Below are 15416 nucleotides of genomic sequence, written 5' to 3'. Positions count from 1 at the left end.
TAAGAGGAATTTATTGCTCTTGAAACAGGTACTTAAATCTAGAGTGAGTCACCAATCTGAACATACTGAACATTGCTGAGCTGCTTGCTCCTTTTCAACTATGGCTACACTTACAGACAGTAATGAGTTACACGGGGCAGAAATGCTAAAGCACTAGCGAATAGCACATTATTTTAGGGTTTTTTACTTTCTTTCTACATATCTTTCTTACTTACTGGTTTATTTAATGTTCATTTGGACCTCAGAAATGGAGAAAGAATAATTATTCAGTTCAACAAAAGTCTGTATGGAACAAAAGCAAACAAATGTTGGTACTCAGTAACAAGCTGTCTGTGGTTTACTGGGTTACTGAGATTTTAACTGGATCTCTGTACATGGGTAGGAATGTTAGTCATGTGATAAAAACTATTCTATTTTTTTGACTGAAACCTGCCATTTGAAGTTTCCAGGAGTGCTCACAAGGCGTAATACTACAAACTGTACCTTCTCAGCAATGCTTTCACTACTGTTTGAAAATCACCCATACATCATTGATATATTATTAAGTTTCTAACATGCTCTAATACACTCTCCAAAAGCTCCTGTAAGAAGAAAATGAGCAATGGCACTCATTACAATGAGATAAAACAAGTCACTAACAAAATGTAATCCAATCATAGCAGATAAATGAAAGTTCTTATTTGCACTTATTGTTTCCCTACAGCAATAAAGCATCCAGATACTGCAACGACTGGAAATATAACATGTTAAATTTAATAAAGCAGTCAGTACATTTTGTATACAGTACTTTTAGTTAAATACTTATGAAAATTAAATGATGCACAACACCCAGGGGGGAACTGAAGAAAGAAAATCAAGTAGATCTCTATGTATGACACATCAGAACAGACAGATACACTTCTGTAATTAAAGTGGGATAAGAATCTACAAGAGACACCAGCTTGACCTGCGAGAACCAATGTCATACTATGAGGCACAATGGAACTATAACAAATCAGGAATGCGAAGAGAAGTATATCTTGAGGTACCTTAAGTCATTTTTTTTTGGTCTTTTCCAAAACAAGTGGTAGATGGCATATTTTGAAGAGTAGGACTATTGGGGCAGGAGTGTGAGGGGGGGCAAGCAGTCCCCACACATACATAAAGTTTAACTAAAAATAAAAAAAAATTGGAATGCTGTCAGTTTTGATACATTACATTAATGGTTTCCATTGTACATCAGTTGCATTCAGTTATGCCTAAATGGCTGCTAGAGAGCAAACTATACAGGAACTTAGAAATTATGACATTCAAGTGTTCTATGTGCTTTAGTTCAAGAATGAAATTTATAACTCCAATCTGGGCACAGTTTGAACACCAAAACTAGCAACATATCCACACTATGCTGAAGGGAACTATGAAGATAGGTATGTATCTGAATTCATATGTCCTCCCAGGCATTGTCTGCCTGGGCAAAATATAGGTTACAAGTTCTTTTGGGTAGCGATAATAGTTTTTACTCTTTGTTTGCTTGTTTTAACAAGGAGGCTGGTAAGTTGGACCTGATGTCTCTCACCTTTACTCATTATAGCCTTCTTGTTCAAACTAAGATCCAAAGCACAAAACCCTCTCCTGAAGACAGCTACCACCAGTAAGTTGCCTTACTGGTTATGCATTCTTATATTTTAGTAGATCACTAGCACTACTTGTGCAGCAGGAACTAACCAATCTAGATAATAATGGAAAACTCACATCCTTCAGAACTCTCTTTTTTGTCTTATATGTTTGCTTTGTATTTTAGCAATATTACAACAATAACAAGCAGAAAATAAAGAAGAAACCATTTCAAACTGCAGCTATTTAGCTCACAGAGCATATTTACCTCACAGCATATTAGCTGACTAGAGGTTAAAAAGTTTAAGTGTTTTTAAGTGGTACTTCTGTTAGAGTAAGTTTTTTCACTTGAGGATCTGAGGTCCCAGAGGAAGTCTCTGAAGCAAATCAAGACAATTTCGTTAGGAATTGAAAAACTGTCCTCCCATATAAACAAAGTTTAAAAAATTACCAAGGAAGATCTCAATTCTATCTCTATGTGGCCTCTTTATGCTTAAAGGAATTTAGTCCTGCTCCCTTTCTACAGGTGTAAGTTGTAGAATTATAGTCTTCAAGAATCTAACTTTTTCAGACTAACCATTAGGATAACATAGTTTTATTGCTATGGTATATTTTTAAAAACTTTTTTCTCTGTTTTGAGGAAAGAAAAAAGAAGATAAAATAATCTTTCAAGAGTAGGTTCAGGGTTTCTTTTAGGCTGCAGGATGAAGCCAGGCAAATATGTTCATGGTGTGCTTGCAGCAGCCATTCTGCTATGAGGAACAATGAGAAAAGCCTTAATATTTGAAAAGCTTTTTATTTAGAATTACATTCCTATAATTATCAAACACAGAGTAGAAAAGAGGCTTCTGATAAACTTAGTACTTTACCCTCTCCATGATACCTATTTTGTTTCTAAAAAATGCATCCTTAATGTTCGCAGCACCTCTTCTAATGGAGGCTTCCTATTTTCTCTCAATAAGCTATTCTAGCACTTTGTTTCTCATGTCAAACGTGAATCGCTCTTGCTGTAATCACAATTAAAGACTTTATTTTGCCCTATCCACTAAAGACTCAAGTGATTTTGACCTTACACTGGAAGAGTTAAAAAAGCATACTCAGTTCACAAATGGAGCAAAAATCCACAAACAAGGATATGTAGCTTGTGTGGCATCATTCTTTCCTGCTTTTTTTTTTTTTTTTTGTGTGTTATTCTCTGAGCACAAAGTTATCTTTACTGAACATTTCTTTCATACCTCTGTCTCTGTATTTTCTTCAACCTGTCCACAAAGGTCATAGAAAACCTCTGGTCAATACCTTTTTGGAAACATAGTGCACAAAATCAGAGGCAGCATTGCTGCCAAGGCCTTACAGCAACAGGAACACTTAGCATGTCTTGCAGTAGCTGACTTAGGTACAGCCCACAGTACCCGCCTTTCTCAAAAGCCCCTGAACAGACATGGTTGTTCTGGCATGCAGGTAAGCAGCCAGCCTGGCCTGATGTTAAACTGACAAGGTAACTGTAAGAAAGTGCTGGACATCGCTCACGATGTGAAAGGAGGAGTTGGCTGGTAGCTGAAGCCAGCAAGGGGGTAAACAGCAAAAAGAGGGTAAACCAGAAGGAGAAACACACTAAAAGAAAGTAAATAATGGATGAAGAATGTCAAAAGATAATGAAAAAGGGGACTGACTTACAGAGAGTTGTGCTGGTATCACAGGCTGAAATAACCAAATAAGCATGTAAAATTTGGAAAAAATAAAGGTCAATGGAGATGCAGTAATAAAGTGTGGGTGAATTCCTTATTTGTGAGGGGGAAAAGGTGGAAAAGAGGAGTATAAGGTAAACCAAAAGAATGCAAGTTTTTGGGGTCTCTGTTGGTCAACCCCGTACCTGATTACAAGAGGCTAATGTAATCATAAACTGTAATAATAAACCATAGTAATAATTCATAAAAACAAACCTGCTGTTTTTCATATTATCTATCTGACTGGCTTCTGAATTAGGGACATCTCTGAGTTCTAGTAAGACAGTGGTGTATGAATTAAACCTTCCTAGAAGAATTTACACCCCCAGATAACCATCAAGCATTTTCCAGTAACAACCTCTTCAGTTTTTCCCAGTCTTTTACATATACTTAATTATTCTTGCATATATGCCATGTCCTAATTGGCTTCAACCCTGTTTTTCAGACTCTTACTTCAATATGACAAGATCATCCTATGTCTAACATGGTATTTTAAAGCTTAATGTCTGCAAAATAAGTAGGCTTACTTTCGCTAATGCACCATAAAGGCAGAATTCAAGGGAACTGGATCCAGATCAGACCTCATCAGCACTTCTAGTCAATATATCAGTTTTTAAAGTGAACCATCCATTCCTGATATTGGATTATCCAACAAAATCTATACAACCGAATCTGTATAATACTTGTTTAAAATATTTTAATTCAAAAGTTGTCAAAAGCCTTGCTGGAATCAAGATATGTTGTGGCAACCTCCTGTCACACATCCATACAACATGTTGCATGATCACAAGAGAAAATTAGATTGGTTGTCACTATTTATTATTGACAAATCATTCAGGGCAGTCATTTGTCATCTTTCTGCTCCACACAGATATTTTGTTTATTTATTTCAAATTTCTTTAAGGAGATTGAAGTTAAATTGACTAGTCTCTAATTGTCCAACTTTTCCTTCTTTACTCAATAAGCAACCATAATGTTTGCCCTTTCCAAATATTTAGATATAAAATATAAATATCAATCCAATAGTATGTATTTTTGGAAAATTGAATCCCAAATCTAGCAAAGAATCTAGTGCTTTCAATTCTCTAGAGTATTATAATAAATTATATCAAGCAAAATCAAAAGTTATGATGCATAGATGCTGTGTGTTTCATCATTGACACAGGTTACATAGACACTTGGAACCCAAGCTTCAGCAGTGTTACTTATTTAATCCTTTCAAATTCATATAACCCTGAATATTTCTTAAAATCTTGTAGTCCTTGACTTGGAGCTATTGTGACATGTCCTGGTATAACTAGAACTTGCCAAACAATTTCCACAGTCTGGGATTTTAGCTTTGGTGGGCAAAAGGAAGTTAACAGTGTGGAAGTAGCCAGACCATGCCAATTAAATTCATGAACCGGTACTGTTTATTTTAACGGTATAAACATACCAATAATAATTACAACTTCTACTACCTTGCCTAATACCTCTAACTTTGGACCACAGATGCAGGGCAAAGTCACAGAATCAGAGAATCATAGACTATTCTGAGTTGGAAGGGATCCCCAAGAATCATCAAAGTCCAAATTACAGCCCTGCACAGGCCAAGAATCGCACCATGTTTGTTTGCCATCTTTTTGCAAAGAGACCCATAAATACAGCTGGTTTAGACCCAAGAACCAATATCTTACTCCTTTGCCATTTTCTTTATTTAAATGCATACAGAATTCATCACATCTGCAGATTCTGTTTGCAGTGAAACCAGTCAGAAGCAATATGAATAACAAAGAAAAAAGCCAGGTTTACGAAGTAATTTTTTATGTTCTTGATGACCCTGAATCCTAGTTTGTTAATGGCCTGTGATAAACAGAATCTGAATGAAACCTATTCACATCCAACCTTCTCCCTTTAAGAAAGGTTAAGTTGTACTCTAAAAGCAATGAAGAAAACTCACAGCAGGCAATACAGTAATGAAGCTCTAAGGACCTGTTTAATTCTTCAGGAATGTCCATGCTCAAAAGGAAAGATAAATTTGCAGCTATCACCAATATTACTTCAAGGCAGTCCTTCAAGTGACCTTCAATCTCTTAAGGTTATCCTTTCTCTAAATTTTAAATCAATTGCATTAATAAGAGCTATTCAGGTCTGTACAAACATTATGTAACTGACACTAATAGGCTCCATTAATCTAGGACAGAACAAGTCCTCTTCTGCTTTATCATTGCCAAGTTTTATATGATGCCTTTGTGATATATTTATCTGAGAAATTCCCATTTTGATTGTTTTTAAAGCCAATTTTCACAGGACATATAAAGTCTGAGTTGTTCACATTTGCTCCTTTAATATTTTTATGTTCTCTAATTTTACTTGAACTGCCCAAATTCATTATACTTTTTTTTTTCCTCATTCTTTGGCAGAGAACAACAACAAGTTTGTGCTGTCAGTTCTACCTTAAACTTTCAACTTCTGAAATTAAGGTCCTAAATGTATTGTCTCTTCTTTTCATACCTGGAATAGAAAAAGTGGGATAGATTTGCACTGTCTTACTTTAGGCACCTACTTTAGATGGTAGGCTAAGAGACAAGTCAAGACAGCAAAAGTGGCTCCTGTAAAGGATGATTAAAACACTGATACCAAGTTTCACATTTGAACAGCTCTCTGGAACAGAGTAAGTTTCTGCACTGATTATTTAGGCAGTTTATGGAGACTAGCCTGTTTATTTAGGAAATCAAATTATGTATCTAATGATATATATCTAGTTGTATGACTCTCCCCAAAATTTTTTAAGAATTGAGGAAGAGTATGTTGTCCTTTTTTCAACTGAACTCATTATGTGTGCCCAAACTGATAAGAAAAAATCTTTGAGTAGTTACTAAAGTACTTGCAGTAGACAGTTACTAAAGTACTCGCAGACATCCAACAAAAGATATCCAAATCAAACACCTTTTCCCCTGGCATTCATAATCACCTATTTTTCATATTGGTTTAATTAATAATTAAAAGACATGGCAAAGAGGGTAATTAAATCACAGAATTATAGAACACTCTGGGTTGGAAGGGAGCTTTAAATGCCATGGAGGTCAATCCCACTGCAAAAAGCAGGCACATCTTCAACTAGATTGGATTGCTCAGAGCTCCACTAACCTGACCTCGAATGTTTCCAGGGATGCGGCATCCACCACCTCTCTGGGCAACCTTTGCCAGTGCTTTACCACCCTTAATGTAAACAAACCAACTTCTTCTTTATGGCTAATCTAAATCAATACTCTTTCAGGTTAAAATTATTACCCGTTGTCCTATCACAATAGATCCTGCTAAAAGGTTTGTCCCAATCATTTTTATAGACCCCCTTTAAGTACTGAAAGGCTGCAAAAAGGTCACCCTGGAGCTTTCGCTTTTCCAGGCTGAACAGCCAAAGCTTCCTCAGTCTCTTCTCATAGCAGAGATGTTCCATCCCTCTGGCCCCTGTGGCCTTCCTCTGGACCTGTTAGAGCTGGTCTACATCCTTCTTAATTTGGGAGCTCCAGGGCTAGATGCAGAGTTAGAGGGGTCTCACAAGAGCAGAGCAGAGGGACAGAATCACCTGCTCTGACCTCCTGGCCTCTATACTTTTGATGGAATCCAGGACAAAGCTGGCTTTCTGTTCCCTAAGTCCTCTCTGCCCTTCAAGGGCCTTATCACAGCTTCTAGGAGGATCTGTTCCATGATATTCCCAGGAACAGAGATGAGGCTGACAGGTCTGTAGTTCCTGGGGTCCTCTTTTCCATCTGTTTTAAAAATGAGTGCAATATTTCTCTTCTACCACTCACCAGGGGCTTCACCTGAATTCTATGACTTTACAAATACCATGGAGAGTGGCCTGGCAACTGCATCAGCCAGTTCTCTCAGGACTCTGTGATGCATTTCATCAGGTCCCATAGACTTAGGTATGTTTAGGTTCCTGAAGTGCTCACAAATCTGATCTTTACTTACAGTGGGAGGGACTTTGCTCTCCCATCACCCATCTTGCAGTCCATCCACTAGCAAGGTGTTGGAAGAGACTTCCAGTGAACACTAAATACTCACTTCTTATATGGAATAGGCATTCATTTTGGTTTTAGGGGTAATTTGATTATGTTCTACACACAGAATTAAAGTCTGTGGTGGGTTTTGAGGTATATATTTTTTAAAAGGATTAACACAAATATAAGGAAATAGTTTCCTGTTTTAAGAAAATGTTAATGCTTAAATACTTTCAGTAACTTCTAGAAAAGTCTATACATTTCCAAGTACATTTTACAAATAAGATGACAAACTAGTGATGTGTGAAAGAGTATATAATATGTCAAGCTAATAAATATTTATTTGATCCTGATATGAAGAATTTTTTGACTCGATCTTTGACTTCTGTAAAAAATTTTAATTTCTGCAGCAAAACACTATAAGACATCTATTTTTCACTTTTATAATCTACAAGCCTAGAATTTTTGAAAAGAGGTGGGACTGGAGTCTCTGTTCTTCAGTAATGATTCAATTCCAGCCTGATGCAATGAAAACAGATGTAAGTGAAACCCATTAGTTTTGTAATACAAACTTCGAAGTACTTTCCAGAATTAACAAATTAGCCTGGAAAATGCTATTATATTTTACAAAGTAAACAAAAAAAAAACCTCTTTGCAATGCTGCAAGAAGTAAGAATACTTCCCAGTCCAGTAAATTCATCTGGGTCTTCAGGACATTGGTCTAATTGGAGCAGAAGAAATATATCATCAGGGTCCTGAGCTCCAAAAGTCACAGAAAAACACACATGGCAAATGCATTCTGCATAGCATGGTACATGCAAAACAGACTGCATCTGGAATACACCCCTTGGCTATGTGTGCACCATATGTGATGTAAACTGGGAGTTAACAGACTCACTGCTGCAGTGTTACATGCAAACATAGACTGTGCTTTCCAAGACATGGTTGGGAGTTCCATTGTTCCCCTCCCATGTATTTCATGGCTCCATCTAATCCAATTTTAGGTTTACAGTGGATGATTCCACTCATCACTGTGTATTATTACGCATATTAAGAATCTCCCATATTGAGTAGGTAATTTCAGAATTTCAAACCATAGAAAACTTTAGAATTTTAAAACTGACTAGATGAGTATATGCAACCTCTACAAATTTTCCAACAATGTAATCACAAGAATTAAAAGAAATGTATAATATAATGGAAATCTTACCTGGTCAGAGGGAGAACAGCATTTATTTGCCATTTTCATCTATAAAAGAGAGATGGAAGAACACAAAGTTATTAATATGCTGAAGAGTTTTTGTGATGCAATTAGCATTGATTGACTTAGTTATTGAATACTATATTAATGCTTCCAAATTATATTTTTAAGAAAGGATACCATTCAGTGCTTAAATACTAGATTTTTACTATCACAGTGAATTTATAAAACCAAGTATTTGAAAGACAAAAGCCTTTTATCATATTTTTCCTTAAATACCTCATAAAGATTTGCATTTATGAATTTAACTTTGCCAGTCTGAGTGAAAATATTATACTACACTGTAGACATCTCACTGAGGTCCCAGTTAAACAACTGCTTAAGCAGATTCTTAAATGAGTTCTGTAATTAAGTCCTTGTGAAATGATAACAATAGACTATAAGATGTATTTAAAGATGAAGGGAAAATTGCATTGGCTTTCCTTTTAGTTTACCCTCCAAGACAAAGTTTTTCCTCTTTGTTTAGATAAAGAAGAGTTTTGTTCATTTTGACTTTTCTCTGGCAGTCATAGTTTGCATAGATGAGTGGTGGACAACACTGACATATATTCCCTTCTTTAAAGTATAACATTTCTTTAAAATGCAATATTGTTAAGTGTAGATAAGAATCTAGAAAGAAATAGATTAGAGTGGAAAACCAGACTTCCCTATATGCTAGGTGTAAGCTGAAAACTGTCCTAGAGTACTTCCAAAGGACCTTGTTGTAAAAAAAGCCTGTTTTATTAGAAATGAAAGGTTTGTGATGGAAGACCAAAACTCTACACCTAGGCACAGGGAAATCTACAACTGCCATAGGAAATGAGCAGAAGAAATCCAGGGCTATTTCTTGTATCCTGGGCACACCAGATTTGTAAGATGGAATCTGTGGATGTAACTCAGTAAAAATGGTGATGCCATTGACTGCTGTGGGTTGACTCTAGCCAGTAGCTGAGCACCCACATAGCTCCTCACTCCCTTCCCTCAACAAGCAGGAAGGGTGAGAGAATAGGAAAAGCAAAAGCAAAAAAAAATTCTGAGTCAAAATAAAGAGAGCTTAAGTGAAAGAAACAAGGAAAAAACAAATGACATAAATGCAATCACTCTCTGCCTCCCACAAGCAGGCTCCAAGCAACAGCCATCTTGGAAGACAAACCCACACCTCCTTTGTCCACTATGTCACTTCTATTGCTGAGCACAGTGGTATGGAATATCTCTTTGCCCACTTTCAGTCAGCTGTCCCAACCATGTCCTTTCCTAATTCCTTGGTCATCCTTTGCTGAGGTGGGTGGGGGGTGTCAGAGTGAGAAAAAGTCAAAGCCTTCATCCTGTGTAAGCACTGTTCAGCACCAACCAATACACTGGTGTGTTATTAATGCTGATCTAGCCACAGATAAAAAACACAGCACCTGCTGCTATGAAGAAAGCGACCGCCATCCCAGCCAGACCCAGTACGCCTGTATGGCTTTGTGTTATGGTAACGACACAGGCCTCAGGATGTGTAGGATTTATACACACACATACACTTGCACCTAACAGATAACAATAACAAGTCATTGTCCTGCCCAGAGTGAAGTATCTATGATCATAAACAAAATGACCCTAAGACAAAAAGCAGTGTGGAGGGGTATGATAACAACAGGAGTCTAGACTGTAGGGACAGAGGGTGAAAGCAATGCTCAGGGCTGTAGGAGCTTTTTTCAGGCCTAACCCATCATGGGCGATCAGGGCTCTTCTACCTCACACAATTACTTTTGCAACCTTTTGGAACTGAATTGTGCAGTCAAACAGTTAAGGTGTGCTGGTGGGTCAGACAGCTGGGAGTGACTGAAGGTCTAAGGTTGAGGTGGCCAAGCTGCTGGGAGCCTGGGGCATCTGCCAGGCCTGGCTGTCACCTTGGACAGTGTGTTGAGAGATCCTGCTAGGCTCTTGGAGTGGCCCTACCAGCTCCCTGCCACCTTAGAAGAGGAGCAGGGACTACCACAACAGAGGTGGGTCACAGCCTGCAGGTGCTGGCACCTGCAGCTTAGCACAGGCATGGAGCAAAGACGAGGATGGAACTGAAATTCAGCTGCTGAGCGGAGACAGGGGCCCCAGCAAGGCTGCTCACAGGTCATGCACACAGGTGTGCCTTCCTCAGCCCGGCCCCTGACTGCAGGGCTGCACTGTGCCAGAGCTAGCCTGAAGGACAGCTGGGAGAAGAGATGGCTGAGGTTCTTGGTGCCCTCAGGGCCCCAGCAGTAACAAACCAGCCAGAACTTAAGAACCTCCCTCTGTAACTTGGTTAAAACAAATTGGTGACATGCTCAGCATTGCAGAAGGAAGCAGACCTCACCAGTCTGATTTGGGGGTGGGCTTAATCCTGCTGGAGCAGTTGTGCAGGTCTTAATGAAAAGACACCTGGAATACTTCAGTGTCAGTAAAAATGCTGATACACCCTGCCCACATGCAGGTCCAACCTTTCTCCTGTGCTTCAGACACAAAAACATACACAAAGTAACTATATAAAAGCCATGTTACACACAGAGAAAACATAATTTCCTTTCAAGCGTCCAAAACCATGCTCAGTAACAAGATTACTATAGCACAAACCAGTGCAAGTAAATGTGCCTAGAAAAATGTGTGTCAGACTGGCCATGCAAGTTGACTGCACTATGATGGTATTCCGAAGAGCATCCTCATAACCAGCTCAGCTTCCCATTGGTAACGACAATAGGGAAGAATGCTTTGGACTCCACAGTTGTTCACTGCACAGACAGCAATTCCCTATTCAAAGCAGGATGGCTGCAGCCCTGATGTATCTGTGGGGAGAGGAAAGATCTGCTTCTATATCATATTACATCCCAATGTCATGGGGCTGAGGAGAGAAGTACAAACTCCTCACTTCACCCAGCACCATGTGTGCCCTTCACATGCCTCCACAGCTGGTGCAGACAGACAGGAATACAAATGGCAGACATTTACCTTGCTGGCAGTGCATGAGCTCTCAGCACTGCAGCAGAGAAATGGGAGCTGGAGACAGCAGGGGAACTAAACCAAAAACCTGGGTCTGCAAAGACTGCAGGCAACTTGGGAAAGGAACCATTAAGCAGATTGTAATTCCTGTACTCTGTTCTAAATGGATACATACGGAGCAGGAACAGAAATGATTCCAAACCATTTACCTAAATCTAAATACCACCCAGGCTGGGATTTATCTCACATATAATATACCTATATTCTCTTTCCAGAAAACAGTGAGAGTGAAGGATCTTGACAGGCACCTATTTTTTTCCTAGCTGTATTGGTATCCTATGTGACTGCTTATTGCTTGGCTAAGCTTAGGGGATGTGGTTCCTACCCTTACTGACTTCCCTTTACAACCTCTACAGTTTGAACTGTGATACTTTCAACTGGAAATTTTTGCACTTAAAAGAACAAAAAGCAGCAGTGAAGAAATATTATGCCTTCTCACCCTGGGAATAGAATTGTTTGTACAATCATTGAGGCAGTCAAATTTGTATACTGCTTCCTACATACAAGGATTTTGTTTCCATCTACATGTACCCCACATTCTGCTGTGTAAAGAAAGCAAGACCTTCTCAATCTTCTTTCGTTTCGTTTTTTTATGTATGTTCAAAGTTCATATTTCAAAAATCTCTATTACAACAGAAATTTCACACGACTGCAATGTTTACATGAAGAAATAAAAGAGAAGGTTTACAGACGATGACATTTGCAATTAAGAAAGCTGTCATGGGCATAAATGTCATCTGTACTAATAACCCTACTTTAGAATAAAATTTTAAGTTTCTACCATCCTCCAATGAAACTGCTGGAATGATTTATAAAAATCATAAATAATGTTTAAAGTGGAACAAGTGCATCATAACTTGTTCTCTTACCTGCTTATGACCTACTCATTTATTTATGAATATTTTTTTTTAAAGTAACATCTTTAGAGTACACTAGGAAAAAAACACAAAATCTTGAGAAAGTTATAAGAAACAAATCTCTATAATGTAAATGAACTGACAGAATTACCTTTAGGTACTTCTACTGATTATGACTAAATTTATGTTCAATGCTATATTTCAAAAAAAATAATTAAGATCCATGAGAAAAGCGCACATATCTAATAGTTGTCAATCTGAATGGTGAAAAATGGGGAGAGAAATATAAATTATCCCAAAGACCTTTCTCCTAAAAATTATCACCATCATGGCATTGTCACTTCATACTGCAAAGAACCCTTCAGCTGAAGAAATTAAGAACAGCAGCAGTAAGAAGCACATGTAGATTAACTTGTTTCCTGTGCTTCTTATTTCATCATGGAAAATTCACTGCCAGTTTCTGTTATTCCTCTTCTCTCAGTTTTTTCAACTGCACCTCCATCTGTGAGAAAAGAGGTGTATGAAGAAATAAATGTGAGGTGCTCATTCACCTCTATTTATTTCTGCCAAAGGTAAATGTAAAGAGCTTTGAGAACATCGAAAATGGGGATTGAATCACAAAGGAAGATGATAGGGTAGTTCCATGCAGGTAGAAAAATATGTGAAAAAAACAGAAAACCAGAATATGAACAGAGAGATGAATAATCTGGGGCAAGGGTCCTCAGAAATAAAAGTAAATGCATGTTGCTTGTAAAGCTGACTGTTACTAGGAGATTTTCTGAGCTCAGCACACAAAGCATGTATCAGCAATGAGGGCTGAAAAGACACCCTTACCATTTTTCTCCATGTTGCAGCATTCCCTGGCCTCCTCAGTCATTTAAGAACTAACTCCAGGCTGGTACCAGAACCATTATTTCTCATCTACCAAGTAGCACTCTGTAAATATGCTATCATACAGGGGTAGCATTCCTATGCAGTGACAACTTCTCACATCTTTACTGTTGAAAGATGACTCCTCCTATACACTTGATCTCCAGAGAGCTTGCCTTTGTATAGAAGTTAGATGTTTCAGTACTTCAAAAGAGTAGTCTGACATTAGCAGAAGTGTCACATTATGGCAGAGCTATTTTTGCACTACCCACATTAGGACTGTCTCCTAGCACCAGCAGGAGATCTGACAAAGAGCTGCTGAACATGACTGTACTAGGGTAAAATAAAAAAAATGAAGTATATCTGGGTAAAGTGATACAGGAAAGATTGCGTGCGCTGTACAAAAAATATCCCCATTAGGAGCTCTTTAAGAACTAAAATTCTAAAATAAATTATTCAAAATATTATGCAAATATGTAGGACAAGAATGTATATAAGAGTAGCACAAATAAGCACAGTTTAAGTAAGAATGACTAAAGTGCAAGAAAAGTTGCTAAAGTCATGAAACAAGTACCAGCAAAAGAAAATGTAAAAACATGTGAAAGTAAAACAGGAATAATGCTAAGTATTGCTTAAAAGCCTAGTAATAGCTTAGGTAAGGATGCTGACATGATGCCAAAAATTATTAGCAAGAAAATCTATTGTGACCATGTATCTAGTAAGAAATTTGCATACAGAGATGATGGCACGGGACAGAATAGGAAATCAATAGTTTAAATATTTGGAGAAGCAACTGAACTTAGAGTCAGCAAGTACTCATGAAAATAACCCATAACCAGATAAGGAATTCTCTGAAACAATTTTTGAATCAGTAGTGATTATCTTCACTCCTGGAGAATGGGGAGACACTCCACAGAAGAGGAGAAGTGCAGAAACAGAAAGAAGTTCTGAAGGAATTACAGATCCATTCCCTAATGTCAGTGTCAGAGGTATGATAAGAAAAGAATCATTTTTTGAAATGATAGGACTAAGGTAATAAAAAGCATTCCAAATGGACTTTCAAGAAGCCTAATTCAAAGGCCCTGCCCTAAGCACTGTGGACAGTGGTTTGTTTTCTGGCTGCCCAGAGGCAGTGAGCTCTCCAGCCTTCTGCTGTACTCCAGCCTCACAATCCTTGTTTTAAAACCAGTTTGCAACAAAAGGGATTCTCACTGACTACTGCATCTCCCCTTCTGATGATCAATAATTACAAAAATTCTCTGGACACACCTTTCCAGTTGTTCCACAGGCTGCACACCTGACAAAAACTGTAAAGCTACTGTCCAAGCAAAGAAGTTTACATGCTTCTCATATGAGCTGCATAGAGTTTACTTTGTAACTCACTACGGACATGAAACATGGGCATTCATCATGACTGTTGTTTCTCAGGCCCTTCCTGGGAGCAGCCAGTTATATGAACACCAAATGGACTATGTTGGCAAAATTCACTGTTAATAGAGAGTGGAGAAGACTAATGAAAGCACTTAGTTTATAATAAAATATTGCTGCTGACAGGTCGCAGCACAGTGAAGAGACTATGTCAGGACACATAGTTACTGCACACAGTCCTTTGGAAAAAAGCAGACTAGCACCATATGACTAATAAAAGCTGCCTGCATTTATTTTTATCCTTATTCACTTATATCCTTGGAGTGGTTTTCATTCAGTGAATTTCTCTATAAAGAAAAAAAAGGCTTAGTAACTATGAACTGGAATTGCTCTAGAAATATTACCATACACTTTCTTAGAATTATCAAATAATAATACTCTCTACATGATGTGAGTCACTAAATACAGAGTATTTATAAAGAATAAGTCATAGGCAAAAATCTCTCATTTTGTCAAAGAGATTGGTTAAGCAATTCAATATTTTAAAAGAATTAGTGGAATAAATGAACTATTATGATCAAACGTGATTCATGTAACATTTGAAGACTAGGAAAGTAAATTAAGTTTTAATTCTGTTTTAACCAAAGATTTATATTGAAATCTAATACAAATTCTACATAATATAATCTCGAGACCTAAGAAACAGTTTATTTAGAGTACAATGCATAAATTAAAGTCAGGCTACTAAATCAAAATTTATGAAAGA

The 15416-nt window shown here is 37.7% G+C and overlaps 1 protein-coding gene across 1 annotated transcript in view; it reads right to left on the bottom strand.

Moving 5' to 3' along the window:
- The window catches only part of SNTG2 (syntrophin gamma 2), a 234599-nt gene that overhangs the window by 39115 nt on the left and 180068 nt on the right, over positions 1-15416 (bottom strand). Inside the window, exon 11 of the mRNA XM_069008627.1 lies at positions 8514-8552. Coding sequence (XP_068864728.1) covers positions 8514-8552 — 39 coding nt within the window. The remainder of the gene's footprint in view (positions 1-8513; positions 8553-15416) is intronic.

Source organism: Aphelocoma coerulescens, chromosome 3, assembly GCF_041296385.1.
Source record: "Aphelocoma coerulescens isolate FSJ_1873_10779 chromosome 3, UR_Acoe_1.0, whole genome shotgun sequence".
Classification (NCBI taxonomy): Eukaryota; Metazoa; Chordata; class Aves; order Passeriformes; family Corvidae; genus Aphelocoma; species Aphelocoma coerulescens.
The sequence above is the reverse complement of the archived record's forward strand: the minus strand, read 5'-3'. Positions and strand labels throughout refer to the sequence as shown.